Source organism: Cuculus canorus, chromosome 5 (genome assembly GCF_017976375.1).
Source record: "Cuculus canorus isolate bCucCan1 chromosome 5, bCucCan1.pri, whole genome shotgun sequence".
NCBI classification, from domain to species: Eukaryota; Metazoa; Chordata; class Aves; order Cuculiformes; family Cuculidae; genus Cuculus; species Cuculus canorus.
The window spans coordinates 57,600,623-57,616,571 of NC_071405.1; the positions used below are offsets into that span (position 1 = coordinate 57,600,623).

The 15,949-nt window shown below is 39.8% G+C and overlaps 1 protein-coding gene across 1 annotated transcript; it reads right to left on the reverse strand.

Annotated features, from left to right (window-relative positions):
* Positions 1 to 5,070: 5,070 nt before the first annotated feature.
* EIF2S1 (eukaryotic translation initiation factor 2 subunit alpha) lies at positions 5,071 to 15,921 on the reverse strand. The gene is made up of 8 exons (XM_054068535.1): positions 15,771 to 15,921; positions 13,152 to 13,393; positions 11,976 to 12,055; positions 11,362 to 11,513; positions 8,662 to 8,768; positions 6,885 to 6,982; positions 5,839 to 5,982; positions 5,071 to 5,550 (listed from the first exon to the last, which is right to left on the reverse strand). Exons 2-8 carry the CDS (start codon positions 13,390 to 13,392, stop codon positions 5,425 to 5,427), a joined length of 948 nt encoding a protein of 315 aa, XP_053924510.1. The 5' UTR covers position 13,393; positions 15,771 to 15,921; the 3' UTR covers positions 5,071 to 5,424.
* Positions 15,922 to 15,949: the final 28 nt, after the last annotated feature.

Here is a 15,949-nt window from a genome sequence, read left to right on the forward strand (position 1 = left end):
CGTGCAGTGACATCTTGTATCTCCTGAGCACCTCTGAAACAGTGCCTTTCTTGAGTCTCTGTATGAGCTGAGATGTTTATTGCATTTTTGAAGACTTTGGCCGTGATAAATACATTTGATGGATTTATCAAATCTTGTCCTGATGAAATAAACCAGCAGTAGTATTTCATACAGCTGTGCTGTTCAGAATTAATAGTCTTTGCCGTACAGTTAGCATTCCCTGACTTGTCCCAAAATTAAGGTGACATACGTGAGCAGAGCTAGGGGCCGTGATAAGAAACCTAATGTACAGTCTAACAAATAAACAAAACAACTCGTTGCTATGCAAAAACAGAGTCCAGAGTTCAATAAGACAAAGTGACTCAAGTATCTCTGAGTCTTTACACGCCAGATCAGATTACAGCTCACACTTTCATGTTCCAAGGAAAAGGAACGAACAAATAATTTCTTTAAACTGTTTTTTTAATACCTTTTAGCAAGGAAGAACAAAAGACCAAAGAATTAGAACTTGACAATGTACTTGAGATGACCCACAGAACAGTCCTGCAGAGATCATGAGAAATACAATAGTGACTGACATTACTTGAAGTTAGAAAAATCGATTGCTATATAAAGAGAAAGCAGGCTGGCTGAGATCTCAAACGCAGCCAGCCCACATGGAAGTTACGTACGCAGCTCCTACTGTACTCCCTTTGCCACTTCGGAAAAGGCAGGCAGCCACGAGCCGAACAGTTGCTCATATCCCATTAATGTTTTTAATTCAGTCCAATTGAAGTGAGTGCACTAAGTTTAAGAGAACACCTAGAAGAGTATTTTTGCTGTATGTATGTAGTATTTTCAACTATATCAACGGAAATTTTTGTAAATGTTTTATATTATTGTGGCCTTAAAATAAATCAGAAATGAGTGGAGTTTATGTCTTCTAATAAAAAAAAAAAATCACCATCTCTGCATATATATGTTATATATGTAAATAAAAGTTGTACTCAGAAGCAGAATCTTGGAAAAAGAAAACCTTATGCAATCAGCAGGAAAAAGAAAACAAATTTCGGCTCACAGCATCCTGTACATCAGAATTAAATTTGAAAAACAAAGAAGAAAACTCGAGTCTAGGTGCACGTTGCTGCTGCATGCTTTTACTGGACACACACTACATAACCAGCTCCAGGAATACCGTGTTCCACAGTTTGGTATTTGAGGTCTGACTTCACATTGTTCAGCTTGTTACTGCAGGCAATTTATAACAAGGTAGGTGAGATAATTTTATGCTCGCGAGGGCAGGTAGAAGCTTGCAGGGGGCTTTCGCTCAGACAGTGATCTCAGAATTGCACCACAACCAGCCTTCACCAAAGACCTGAGTGAGCTCTTGTTCTCCAGCATGCAGACCACCCACAATCCTGCCAACGGATCTTGGCAAAATTACTGTTAGCAATGAAGAATTTTATTGCCAAACTACCAGTGAACGGCGAAGCAAACATTGCTGAAGCTGGTCATTAAAAAACAGGTCTCGTATCAAGTACTTTTTACAATGTAGAGCCTTCACTGCCTTCAACACTTCAAAGTATTTCTTCAACTCTTTGGATATTTATCATACACGCCCTCCCTTTCCCCATCTCATTCTGTAGTTAATCAAGGCTAACAAACTGCCCCAGTGTTGCTCCCCGAGGCTCAGTAAATACAGATCTCCCAGACGGCTTTTTGGGAAAAGGGTCATAGAGTATAAAATGAGTCAGTAGATGTGGGCTGCAGTATTCACACATGTTCTAGGAAGGCAAGTTCTGGCATTGAAGTCTCCCGGAGGAAAAGGACATGCTTCGATCTGTATAAACCCAGAGAGCTCTGTATCAAGTCTTCCGTGGGACTTGATACTGACTGAAGCGAAGACTCTCTTTCCTCAGATGCATTTTAGAGTGCTTTCCATGCCAGTTTATTATTTAAAAAGAAAGCACCGTTGAGTGCTTGACATTTTTTTCCATTCAAAGTGACCCCAAAATACTTTATATGCTGTAGAATTTGCATTGGGATGGCCAAGCAGAACCAGCTGCAGGCTTCAGGGCCACAGGGCGCTACTCAGGGTTGAAGGGAAAAGCAGGAGGAGCCAGCTACGAGCACAGGCGGCACTACTTCACTGGTACCTCCAGGTCAGTCCCTCAAGAAGCCATGAACAACTGACTGAGAGAACTCACCCAAAGGTCTGCAATGCCCATCATGTAACGCAGGGGATTACACATCCCCAGCTTTTTCAAAGCAGCTTCTTAAGATGCTAGGATGCCCTGCAGTGTAGGACACCTTAAACCTCTCGTTTCCTTAGACAATCAGAGATGAAATAAGATGAGAACAAACCACCTCAAAATAAAGAATAATGAAACATGTCTTAAAGTGAGAGATGACAAGTGTTTAGAGGTATTCTGACGCAAGAGCATTTTTAAAGTTAACTGTAGAAAGGTGGCAGCGTTTGAAAGTTGTTTAATTGTCTAGACTCTGGAACAAAAAATGATTAAATACCAAAGTTAAATACTAAAGTGCGTATTCCACAGTGAAGAACAACATGCCGGTCCTACTGCACCAAAAAAACCCTCCAAATGCCAGAATCAGAGAAAAAACAGCAAGGAATTATCTCTGTATTAAAAACCAGAGCAACCACACCAGCCCTAAGAAAGCAGGGACCTCTTCTTTAGTGGCCACTATTTCTCCTAATCGGAAACAGGTTACTGGGCTGCACATCACTGGACTCTGTGAGTGACCTAATCCAGTACCTCCATTTGGGGTTTTTTTGTATTGCTGAGTCTTTATCAGACACTATGAGTAAAATTGTTTGAAACCGCCAGGCTTCCAAAATTAATTTGGGATATGAAAATCGAGCTGAGATCCTTACAGCAAAGATATCAGGCCAATCCCTGTCCACAGATATCTTTCCCTTCAGTTGACTACGTGAACACAAGAAGAGATTTTGTCCTTGCAATTACGATTGAGTAAACAGGACAGTTGCAAACGAACAGCAGGAACATGCTACCTTGCTTTAGCAACTCTAGAAAGATGTTCACAACCCTTATTTTAAGCACTTGGTAAGCAAACACAGTTCCAAACCTACAAAACAGATCATCTGAGGTAGAATGTATCATCTCAACATCTTCTAACAATCCTTATGTCACAGGCTATGACAACAGAGGCAGCACTGCTGCAGCTCAGCATTGGCTTCACAGGTTCAGCGCTCTCTTACTCCCAGCTCGCTAACCGGCCTTGAAAGTGCCCATCTCACACCTCCTCCTTCCACCTGCTGCAAAACAGGAGAAAAATTAACTAAGTTCTCTTGTACTTTTTATTTAAGCTTCTTCATTAAAATTTACTCAGGCAACGGGAGACCCCAATTCTATCCACCAGCGTAATGCGTGATTGAAATGTGTTTATCTTGAAGCTGCTTTGTTACCAGCCTCACCATCTGGCAAATTTTTTTTAGGCCCTCAAAATTGACACAGAATTGGGTACACCAGGTCGCTAAGGGTCTAATCAGGAAAGCTTCTATAGTTATTTAACACCTTTAGCAAACTTTTGCCTAGGTTACTGACAGAAAATACACTCACCTGTTAACACCCCAAAACAGATCCTGGAGATGATACTAATTGGTGCCTCCATTTCCAATGAAAGCACACGTGTGGCTCATTTATCAGAGCTTTGCTTTTACAGTGTTGTTGACAATGTTAACATATGGCAACATTTTAGTGTGTAAAAACTTTGTTCTTTTGTCTGAGTACCCAACTATTTTGTTTAATGGAAGCCAAACCACTGTTTTAGTGGATGGGCAAAGTTTGGAGAGCTGTTCAGTCAGGAAAATGAGATTAGAATCACAGAATCATAGAATAGTTAGGGTTGGAAGGGACCTTACAGATCAGCCAGTTCCAACCCCGTTGCCATGGGCAGGGACACCTCCCACCACATCAGGCTGCCCAAGGCCCCATCCAGCCTGGCCTTGAACACCTCCAGGGATGGGGCAGCCACAGCTTCCCTGGGCAACCTGTGCCAGTGCCTCACCACTCTCATGGTGCAGAAATTCCTCCTCATGTCTAGTCTAAATCTGCCCCTCTCCAGTTTATACCCATTCCCCCTAGTTCTATCACCACAAGCCTTTGTAAACAGTCCCCCACTACAGTTTAGTAGTGGATGGGTATAGTTGGAGTTGATCTCAAAAGGTCTTTTTCAACCTAATGATTCTATGAAATCGGTATGCTCTTGGTGAACGCCTTTTGTGGCAAGACTGTCATAATTACATTGCTTGCACAGTGCCAATATTAAGAATTCCTATTTAAGGCTCAAAGCCTCAGTTTTCATGCATTTTCCCTCTAGCACAAGCTACTAAGAAAAAAGGAGATATGGACACGACAATGAAAGAAGAAATAAATGCATTTAAAAATTTAGCAGTTGGGAAAAGTTTACTTAACCACCCCCTCCCCAATTCCCACAGACAAGGAAAGCAGGATTTTTCTTTTTTCAATACTCCAACAGGGAAAGCACATCTCATTTCTTTGCTTCAGAGAAGATAAACAGGTTGATTCTAGAGTGAATAGCTCAGTTCAGTGTAAACTAGATTTAAGGTAGGCAGAACTGAAGGTCATGCAGCAGTGAGCTCAGAAAACAACACTGTTTTGAAGTATGAGTAAGTTCATGAAAGCTCCCGCTATATTCACCTATAGAAGCAAAATGCAACTATATGCAATTTTTCATTTATTAGCTATGGTTATTGGAATGGTAACAAGCTATGTTAAAAGTTTTCAAGTTCTCAGTTCCTAAATGGAGAAAAGAAAAAAAAAAAAAAGAAATGCTGTTTTAAACAAGTGTGCATCAACAAACTTTCAAGAAAAACTTTGTTCCACTCATTCTTGGCTGAATTTAAAGCAAAGAAAGCCCTTCTAATGTTAATGTGGAGTCACCCACTGATCACACTGTTCCAGTTTTGTATTCACATCAGTATAGGCAATGTGACCAGAGGAAAAAAGACTTGGGGGTTACATAACCCAGAAATTTATTCAATATTTTCTGAAATACATTCTGCATAGAACTGTTCAGCTTGCTTGCTTTTGGTGCTCCCAGGAAAGATCATTAACAGATTAACAGATGCACTGAGCTGTAATCATCAATTAGGAATTGTTACATATGAAAATATGGGGCATGGGGCTACAACTTCCCTCTGGCCAGATCTGTGTCTTGAATCTGACTAGGCACCTTCCCTTCAAAGGACTCGATCTGTATAAGCTGCTGCATTAAATGTTATTTAGAAGAGCCTTTCACATATTGGTCTTTTTAGAACATTAAAACACTTCAAGTATTTGCATCTGAAGTTTTCAATACTGGAAACATTTAGTCCAGAGTGTTTGCAATGGGGTCTTTAATTTTTCATATGCTCTGTCTCTTCTAACTATCCAAGAACATTTAGTCTTCGGTTTTGGCTTCCATTTCCTCAGCATCATCATCCCCATCCACTTCAGCATTTTCCCTCTCCAGTCTTTCCAACTGCCTTGCAAGCTCGGTCTCATCTGTGTCAGTAACCACCTTAGGCTGAAAAAAATCAAAACAGAACACATGGTAAACTGTTATTAATAAAGATTGTATATATTTGCAGGCTCTGATTCTACATAAAGAGCAAGAGATGAAATACAACCTGAAGTCACACAATAAATCCAGGAAAACTAGAATTTTTAGTCTAAGAAACACAGAAGCTTAGGGTTTTTTTTCAGTTTTGTAATACTTTTTTTTTGCTAAAATTTCTCCTAGCACCATTGATCTTGCTCGACTTTAAAATGCCGCAAGAAAAAAGATCACATTTTTAATGTTAAGTGTTCTTACCTCCATCTGCACATTAAAGACTCCTCTCTTCTCCTCAATTTTTTCTTTAATTACAGCCATAGCTTGATTTAGAACAGACAGTCCTTCAGTTCTCTCCAGTGTTGTTGTAGTCATCACATAACGAGGAGGGGCTATCAGGTTAATCTATTACATTGTAGAGATTGGCAGGGGAAAGAAAAAAGCAAACTCAGTAACCAAAAATAAAGAAAAAACCTCAAAAGCAAAACAAACAACATAGTTCTGAACGTACAATTCACAGAAGAAACATTTTCCCATTAGAAAAACCCCTTCTAGAAGTATAAACAAATTGGACAGAAATAGCAGACAAAATGCATAGCCTGTCTGATTTCCAACACCAACATCTAGAGTACATTTATTTAGACAAATATTGCTAAGCAGAGAGAATACCCACTTTGCACACCAGTAAAACAGCCCATCACATAACTTCTCAAACAATTAAAAGACTGTGATAACCAGTTGGGGATTTTTGTGGTATGTTGTTTGTTTGCTTTAAGAAGATGACTGGATAAGTAATCTTTTCTTTTGTTACAAATATCCATTATAATAAACCATTTTCAAGGGAAGCACTTCCAACTTTTGTTGAAAACACTTATTCAGTGATGCACTCAATATTCTAAAATCGTTGAGGAGAAAAACTAGGCCTGGCCACAGTAGCCATTCTACCAATACTCACACACAGACGAAACATTCCTTTTCTTACATAATTATACTACCTGAATATACAATTTCTTGCTCCCTAACCAAGGCTACATAAAGGAGCAATAGTAGCACTATCAGACTTCAAAACATCGTACAGAATAAATATGGCTCCTTCAGCTTGGGAAGGCACAGCACAGACACAAGAACACCTGGCAGCACAAAGTTGAAAGAAGTGTGTTACAGACCAACTACGGAAGAATCTGAAAGCAAGTACGTGGCTTCCCAGCCTCAGCTACGTGATGGTGACAACTGCAGTTGTATGATAGTGGTACCCGAAGGCATCAGGAAATTTTGCTTTTGATTTCAGGAGTAAGACAGACACTTACTTTAATGGGCATGTTCTCCGTCGAACAGTTCAAGCCTGCTCTCAAAGCTTCTTTTACTGCATCTATGCCTTCATAACCATAACAGGCAACCTCAATATCTATGACAGAGGAATTCAAATAATGAAACTTTGAAGTTACCAGAAGCTATAGAATCTTTAAAAGCTTCTTAACCTAAGCATTCATAAAGCTTTTTAGCATCCAATATTTATCTATGACTGACTCAGTAGCTCCGAAAGCCGACAAAGGTATTTCACTTTCTTGACTTCTGAGTTGAGATAAAAATCTTCATAAATTCTCTAGACATACAATGTTTTACACTGTGCTTTGAAAAACCAAGGCAAGAAATTATATACTCACATTCACCCACCTCTCATGCAATAAATGAAATGGGAATTATTATGCATTTCCCGTGGCAAGATACAAAAGCAATAAATATCAGAGATAGTGAAAGATCAGGAAAAATGAAACTTGAAAAAAAGGCACATCCACAAATTCATGGAATTCTGTCAGCAATTACAACAGAGACATCTCTTAAGCATTGAAATAGATATACTTTTTTATGGTAAGTTATATTAAAGTTAGGAAGAATTAGCTATAGCTTACATATTTATAATATTTATATTATTATAGTAGATGTTTGGAAACGAAGGTATAGACTAATGCTGGTCTGTATCTGTAATACCCTGAGTAGTCTAAACACAAAGATTTCTTTATCTGTGTAGAAATGGCACAAGACTAAGCTACACAGAGAAGACAGTTTCACTTCCAGGTGACTGACGACCTGCTAATTCTCAGCTATCACAAATTCATAAGAGAGCATCCCAGTTGGCCTCAGGATAAGACTAGAAGTCAATGGAAAGTTACTATGCTTGCTCTGAAGACAAAATTAAAAACAACTTAGATCATCCCAACAAAACATGCAAGATGAAGGAAGTAAGAGAACACTCTCTTCTTGACTTCACTGTCATGTGGATATGGCTTACCTTTTCTTCTTTCAACAGTAATCAATAAGTGCTAATGCTCTTCGATAGACCCTTGCAGATCAGAGGCAATTTCTCATTATAGTTATAAAGTGTGACTCTGCTACACAGACTGTTTAAACTCAAGCATGCTTTCAGGATACTCCTTAGTTGTACCACCAGATTTAATTTTTTTAAGTACACCTTCTTGAGCAGCGCAGTCACATGCTTTTTCTGCCTCCACTGAGTTAATAAGACATAAAGCAGCTTGTACACTTTATGAATACATTAGAGACATGCTAGGTTTGAGTTAATACATCTTGCTGAATGGTTTGTAATCAACCAGTTAGTTCCGACTTTGCTGTGAGCGTATCTCTATTTTCACACATTCATGGACAACTGTCTAGGATATATGGCCTAGCCGTGCAGAAAGAGATCAATAATCCTGTTAGGTAATCAATCAACTTAACACTGAATAACAAAAAAGAATATTGTGGATGCAGTAATAACTGAAATATTTAAACTCATTGTGCACCAATATGATAGAATGCATTATATATCAGAACAACTACTTTGTGTACCAAGGAATATGCAGTTTGAAGGAAAAAATAAAAGCCAAACCACCTTGGACTTCAAGACAGAACTCGCATAGGCATTTTGCAAGCAATCCTTGATCAAGGTGTCTTAATTCTGGAACAACAACTCCACTCAAATATCATCACTACAAACCATTAGTTTCAACTGAGTTTATAGTCCGCAAGAAGATACATTAATGTGAGCATCAAGATGTGTTCAATGAGCATCCAGAAAAAACTCACCAGCTCGGATTTTGACTGCTTGTGGTGTCAAACGTCTGTTAATATTGTCTATCAATACACGTCTCTCTTCCTCTGTCAGATCTAGGCTATCCAGGATTGCAGGGTCTCTGAGGCAAGTAAAACAACATCACAGAAGTTATACTGAAGCGGAATATGACACAACATTAACTTCTGGTACTACTTTAATATTCTTATGCATAATCCTAGTGATCTACTAGGCAAAGATATTAGGGAAATTTTAGTCCTTTGAAACACAGGAAGAAAAACAAACAACTGTTTTCGAAACATTTTCCACTAGAAACATTTAACCACAAAGCAGATATGTAGTTTACTCAGTCTGATCCTGGAAAGGAAGTTCTGATTTTTTTTTAAAGAGAAGTAATGAATTCTGTCCAGCTCCATTTGTACATGATACACAGAGTAAGAAAAATATCTGCTTGCTTGCTGTTTGTTTCCTGCAACATGAAGATAAACTCATACTGCATAAAAGAGAATCCATGATGAATCTGAGTTTTTTGAATTATTTTAGCATTTCTTTCAAACACAAGAGTTTTGTTGTTCTACCTGACCTATACTCATTCAACATTATTCTATACTTCTTTTTAATACTGACTGGATCACAGACAAATACTTATCTGCTGTCTACATTCTTGGCTAAAGAAAGAACAAAGTTTTTTTTACATCACAAGCTAATAGTTTAAAATACAGACATCACAGAAGCAAACTCCTCTGTTGTTTACTCATATAAATTAGTAGCTCTTGTTTGAAGCAGTGGTGACAATTCTCTTTATTGCTGTATTAATTGTATCCAAAATGTATCTGAAACAGAAACCATAGCCAAAAAGCTCCTCACAAAAATTGTTTCTGTTCTTCAGACAGGAGTTATGGTTCTTCGAAAAGCAATACCAGATCACCTACAATACAGACTGCAGGCAAACATCAACAGAGATTGGTCTCTGCTGCTAATAAATTGTCATCTTTCTTGAGTTTATACAGCAAGAGATAGTAGAAGGACCAAACATAAGCAAACAGAATCCAGAAACTTGCCATGCTTTTTACACATCAAAAATAAGCCCGCATGGCAGAACTGATTTATTGTGCACACAAATTCTGCTTCTTAATTTATAATCTCTTCTGTTAAATCTTTGAGTAATTTGCATAAGCATTTTGTAGGCATTCAACAAATAGGTCCTGGATGTTTATTTTTCACTGATCAGAGGGCAAATACACATTAAAATTCTGCCACAGGTATCATGCTGTGTGACACCCAAAACCACTAATCCTCAGTACTAAGAAATAAACAGCAAAACAAGTCAAATTCTTAGAAGGCACACTAAGTCTCCAGCAAGCATAGGAAGGCAGCAATATCCACATTTTTCTGCTCAATCACTATAGCTTTAAGTAGGAGCCCACCAGGAACAAATACAAATTGCAGTCCTTTGTCAGAAATTTTAAGGCATTACTGATGGAAATGTTTTGAGAACAGAGGAATTTTTTCTGAGTTTAAAAGAAGCTTCAACAGCCACAGTAATTACAGTTTTCTGTTTTTTTCACTATACAGGTGTTTACGTAAATATTTATCAGTTACAGAATGATCTAGTACTCCTTCTGCAGCAATCCTCCCAGATTTGCTCTTTACTGCTACCATTAAAAAATCATTATTCTTCTTCGGAAGAGAACACATTATGTCTAAATAAGGACACAAGTTGTCTCTTCTCTAAAAATACTAAGACGTTTTTAAGCCAATCAAAACGCCACCAACACCCTATGTCTTAAAGCAAATGCAATTTCTAAAATTGTATTACTGCCCTCTAGCGTTCAACTCAGGTTCATCACTCAGAGGTTTATGTGCTATAAAAGAATAAAATCGTAAATGTTTATTGAGAAATCTATTTTGGATTGCCAATTTCACCATAGAATCTTTACAGGGAAACCAAAGAGTTAACTCTGAAAGTCAATTAAAATATCAGACTTCATAAAAAATTAAAAGTGACCTATCTTGGCACAATAGTCCCTTAGCATCACAATTTTCTCTTTCTAGGCATAGCTCCATTTCCAAGTTCATGATCCCATTCCCATTGTTTCTGTTTGGAAGCATAGAGTAGCAGCTTGTTGCATTTAAGGAAAAGCTCTGCCTGTGCAGTGGAAGAGCGAGTTAGCTATGAGCAGAAATCTCTTCAGACAAAGCTAGATATTTTTGATAACTTCTGCTTGGGACTAAGAATGGGCAAATTCTGACAGATGAACCAAGAGCAGTGCTTCTTCTGTTAGAAATGTCATAGGCTCATCTGTAGCAACAGAAATCTCTCTAGTGTTTGCAATCACATTTCTTTTATACTTAAAACATATTATTCACCAATGTATCGGTATTTTCTCCACACAAAATTCAATTACTGCTTTTAAAAACCTGACAGCAGACTCCAAAATGGATAAAACCAAGTTAACTATGAGCCTTCTTTCTCAAAAGTGCTGAGAACTTGAAAAAAAAGCAAGACAGAGAAACCTACAAAAGGCAACTGGAAGACTAATGTAAGAATTAACTAAGTTTACTTGACCAGTATATTCTACATCCCTGAAAAAAAAAATCCACAAAACCAAAATCAAAACAACAAACAAAACCAACATTATGACGGATTTGTTCCAGAAAACACTTCCCTGCAATTTGAAATCAAGCCCTAGAAGTAGAAAAGATGTCCTTACGAGACTGCATGCTTGAACGCATCATAAGCACCATATCCTGGTCTTTTGTACTTGTCATCAAATACCCAGGCAGTTCTCTGGAACAGACTCTCAAGTTGCTCATCCTTAGTGTACTCCAAGACTTCAGCAACGTGGCGAAGGATGCTGTAAACCTTGAACACAAAAGGAGAGCTAAAAACCTCAAAACAAATACTGAAAACAAAAATTTAGAATCAAAAGTAGTACAGGATTAGAAGCCTTCTTCTTGGAAGCATAAGACCACACCGTAGTAAGGGTTGGAGTGAACACCTTAAACTACTTGTGTGCCTTTTCAATAAAATTTGTCCACAATGTGCTAAACTAGCATATACTTTTGGATTCCTGATCACTTAAATATACTCTATACATAACAGATCTCCAAATGACATCTTACTTGATCTATTCATTAATTAAGAAGCAGCTTAGCAAAGCACTCATGGACAGATGAGCTGCTTCTATATTTGCATGCATAAATGAGAATGAGAATATACCTAATAAACGAGAGCAATATTTTATTTCACTATTGTCAGTGGATTCTGGTTGCTCAGGAAAGAAACTGGAAATACATAGCGCCGGAATAAAGCAAAGCAACTTACAGTCTTCGATTTTGTGAATTTGTCTTCACATTTAATTGCCTCCTCCGGAGAAACTCTTCTTTTTGACAAGTCAATATAACCTATAGAGGAAAACAATTTTGAGTGTATCAGGCATTGTGCAAACTAAGCCTAGTTGCTTCAAAAGAAAAGCATAAAAGGCACACTCTCTGACTCAGGATTAGCCCCTTGCCTACACTCACTGTATGTTGCTACAGAAAGTAATAAAACAAACCTTAATGAATTTGATGAAATCATGATTCAAATCTGGATATTAAATTATTCTTTGAACTGTAAATATTTATGATAGCAAATCTTTTGTATGACATTCTTTAAACTTACTGCCTTAATGGTTTCCCTGAAAACTTATAAGAATTTTTTTTAATATTTAAGCAACGAGTGATCCATTTCTACGTTGCTGTATGCAGGCTTGGCAAAAACCACACCAACATGCACAGAAGCATGTTTGATACATGTTTTTGTAGTGTTTAACTCAATTTCATTCAAGGCTGGCACTCCATCAGTTTAGCTCTGTACAGTTTTCTAATAATGTAGACCTGGTCTCAAATTCTGACTCTAACTCCCCAGATACTCTTTTGGAAGGACCATCTGCCAGTGAAAAATATTCTTTTAAATCACCTCTTAGTAAATTTGAAAAGGCTTCCACCTACTTCTCACAAGCAATAAGTTCCTGTAAAGGTTCAATAAAAGACCACGTCAATTCCAGATGTGCTTCTGTTAATGAAATAATTTTGTATGAGGAAGTATTCTTTCATTAGAGATGCTGGGAAACTTAATCACTCCAGGTCTATCTGAAATAACTTTCTTCTTGTCTTTCTTTCCTCTCTGCTTTTTCTTATCCTGTCAGTCATTATTTTATCTCCGAGTTAACTGCAGTTTGACAAGTATTCTAGAAAAGCAGATTACTTGAGGAACACTGTACCAGCAGTCAGGTTTCTAGGAGACAAAGGACCCACTTAAATTACATCAATGACCTTCATTAACCTGATTCCCAAAGGACAAAGAGGAATGAAATAATAATCATAAACATCAGATGGTAAGATAATGGTCTATTTTTCCTAAGCACCTTAAAAAGAAGCCTGGCAAAACAATGAATACCTAAGTCAATTAGTTTATCTGCATCTCTCACTGGAATAGCCCGCAATATCCCCAAAGTACCTTTCTCTTTGTCAACTCTTATGACCACTACACACTCATTCCTCCCAATGCGGATGAGTTTGTTTATGGAACGAATACGTCTTCTGGACAGCTCACTGAGAAGGATCATGCCTTCGATGTTGTTGTACTCTAACAGGCTGACATAGGCTCCCATTTCAGCAATAGATCGCACATTGACCATCACTACATCTTCCACCTCTGGAAATTTATGCTGGTAGAATCTACAGCTTAGTCCTGGCATCCTGGAATTTGAACAGAAAGAAACAAAAAGTTCTATTTCATAGTACATCATTGCGTTTTCCTACAAACGGGAAAAAAACTAGGAAGGACTGATGACGACAGAGAGGAACACTGATACAAAAAATTTCACAAGCCTTATCCCGATCTGCAATTCATGCTTGGGTTTTAACAGAAAGCAAGCAATAAATGAACCAGTATTTTAGTGTTACCATTTGCTAAGATCCTATTATTTTGCATTAAAATAGGAAAATCTTGCTACCTAGACTTTACTATCTACTTCAGCTATCATGCTACTCATACATAGCACACTGCAGAGAAGATACTTCAAGTGGTGAAAAGTAGACAGTGCACACCTTGCATTCATCTAAATTTATGAGGCTGTGTAAAATTTTAAGTCAGATTTTTAACAATAGGAGGACGCAGAGAGAAGCAGCCTGCAGTGCTCAGGAAGTTATTTGTATGCATGTACTAAGACAGCATGCAAGAGGTTAAGAATGTAAGAGGGAGAGTGAGGCTTCTCTAGGACTGAGAAGGAAGAGACTCTACATTCCAGAAGATGACTTCCTAAACTCCGCACAGGGTGTTTGGAATAATCCTGTAAGACCGGCTTCAGAAGCCACGTGTCAGCAAAGAAAGCAAAGGCAATAACCAGAGCAGAAGGCAGAATTAGCCTGACATTAAGGAAGCACTAAAAAAAAAAAAGAAAAAAGTGCCCCTCAATGTATTGCTACTCGGGACATAAAAAGCCTGAAAATCAAAACAGGATTCACGTTAAAAAAAAAATTACAAAATGAATGCTTCCTAATTATGTTGAGATAAGAATGAATGCCTAAAAGGCTTAATTTCTCTAACAATGAATCCACATGCTCACCACTGCTAATCATATTAGGTCAATTCCTTTTGTCTACAGCTAGAAGTTCCATACAGAAAGTTCCCTTCAGGAGAAGTTCTGGATGCCCCGTCCCTGGAGGCATTAAAGACCAGGGTGGATGGGGTTTTGAGCAGCATGGTATGGTGGGAGGTGTCCCTGCCCACAGAAGACGGGGTTGGAACTGGATGATCTTTAAGGTCCCTTCCAACCAAACTAAGATTCCATAAGCAGGCCTTCAAAATGTCAAGTAAAATGCATTGCCCCTTCAGAAGGTATCAGCTGTAATCACCATTTTGAAGTTTTACTCTTGACATTTACAGTACTGGTAACGGCTTCCAGCTATGCGAGAATTTAAGAAGAGAGTAATGCCAAGCACTATCTATACACGGCCATATAATTCAGAAGATTGCATCGACCTTTATTTCCACTCTTAACTTCCAAGAAGGGGAAATGCAGACTACCCAAGGATTAAAAAAAACACTCTTCTAAATGTTTCCTATAACTTCATTTAATTTGAAGTTGAACTCCATGAACTCCAAGATTAAAATTAAAAACTTTACAGTTTGCTTTTCCGGCCCATTTAACACGGTTTGGCTCAATACTACATGCGATACAGAACAAAGACCTACCACAAGGCAGCGAACCCCAGCCACAGCAAGTGGGAATGGACAAACAACGCTCTGCACAGACCTTCCATTCATAAAGAATCATAGAATAGTTTAGGTTGGAAGGGACCCTAAAGCCCATCCAGTTCCATGCCCATCCAGTGTCCATGGGCAGGGACACCTCTCATTAAATCAGGCTGCCCAAGGCCCCATCCAACCCGGCCTTGAACACCTCCAGGGATGGGGCACCCACGGCTTCCCTGGGCAACCCGTGCCAGTGTCTCACCACCCTCATAGTGAAGAAATTTCTCCTTATGGCTAGTCTAAACCTGCCCCTCTCCCGTTTATAGCCATTGCCCCTCATCCTATCACTTCATGGTTTTGTAAACAGTCCCTCCCCAGCTTTCCTGTAGGCCCCCTTCAGGTACTGGAAGGTCGCTATAAGACCTCCTCGAAGCGTTCCGTTCTCCAGGCTCAACAACCCCAACTCTCTCAGCCTGTCCTCATACGGGAGGTGCTCCCGCCCTCTGACCATCCTTGCAGCCCTCCTCTGGACCCGTTCCAACAGCTCCATCTCCCTCCTCTGCTGGGGATTCCAGAGCTGATGTTCCTTTCACTTCGGGGGGCCGCAGGAAGCCTCTTGGCAGCAACACATCGTTTCCCAGACGCCAGAGACGCCTCAGCCGAGCTCCGGGTCCCCTCGCCCACACCAGTCTCCGTGAAAATCGGGGAAACCGGAGAAGCCTCCTAACAGCGGCTCCGCGGCCGAGGCCTGGCGGGCACGGGCAGCGCCCGGCGGGAGCCCCGGGACGCGGAGGGCAGGGCAGGGCAGGGCAGGGCCGGGCCCGGCTCGGCGCCCACCCTGGGCCCGCCCAGACCCATCCTTAGCCCGGTCCCGCTCACCTGGCGGCGGCCGAGGGTCCCGCTCTGCACTCGCGGCCCGGAGCCCCGCGCTGCTCCCGCTCCCTCGCGGCGTGCGGCCCGACTGCACATGCGCTCGCCCTCCCCACGCCGCATCAGCACCATAGAGTGCAGGCGCCGGGGCAGAGCGCCCCCCTCTCCGCCCGCCCGCCGCCTCATCG

Bases quoted from the DNA above. Each gene is read 5' to 3' on its own strand.
- EIF2S1 (XM_054068535.1), bottom strand. From the start codon at position 13,392: ATGCCAGGACTAAGCTGTAGATTCTACCAGCATAAATTTCCAGAGGTG. The intron at 8,769-11,361 runs GTAAGGACATCT...TACTTGCCTCAG, and splicing joins GCGTTCAAGCATGCAGTCTC to AGACCCTGCAATCCTGGATA. The intron at 6,983-8,661 runs GTGAGTTTTTTC...CCTCTGTCATAG, and splicing joins AGCAGTCAAAATCCGAGCTG to ATATTGAGGTTGCCTGTTAT.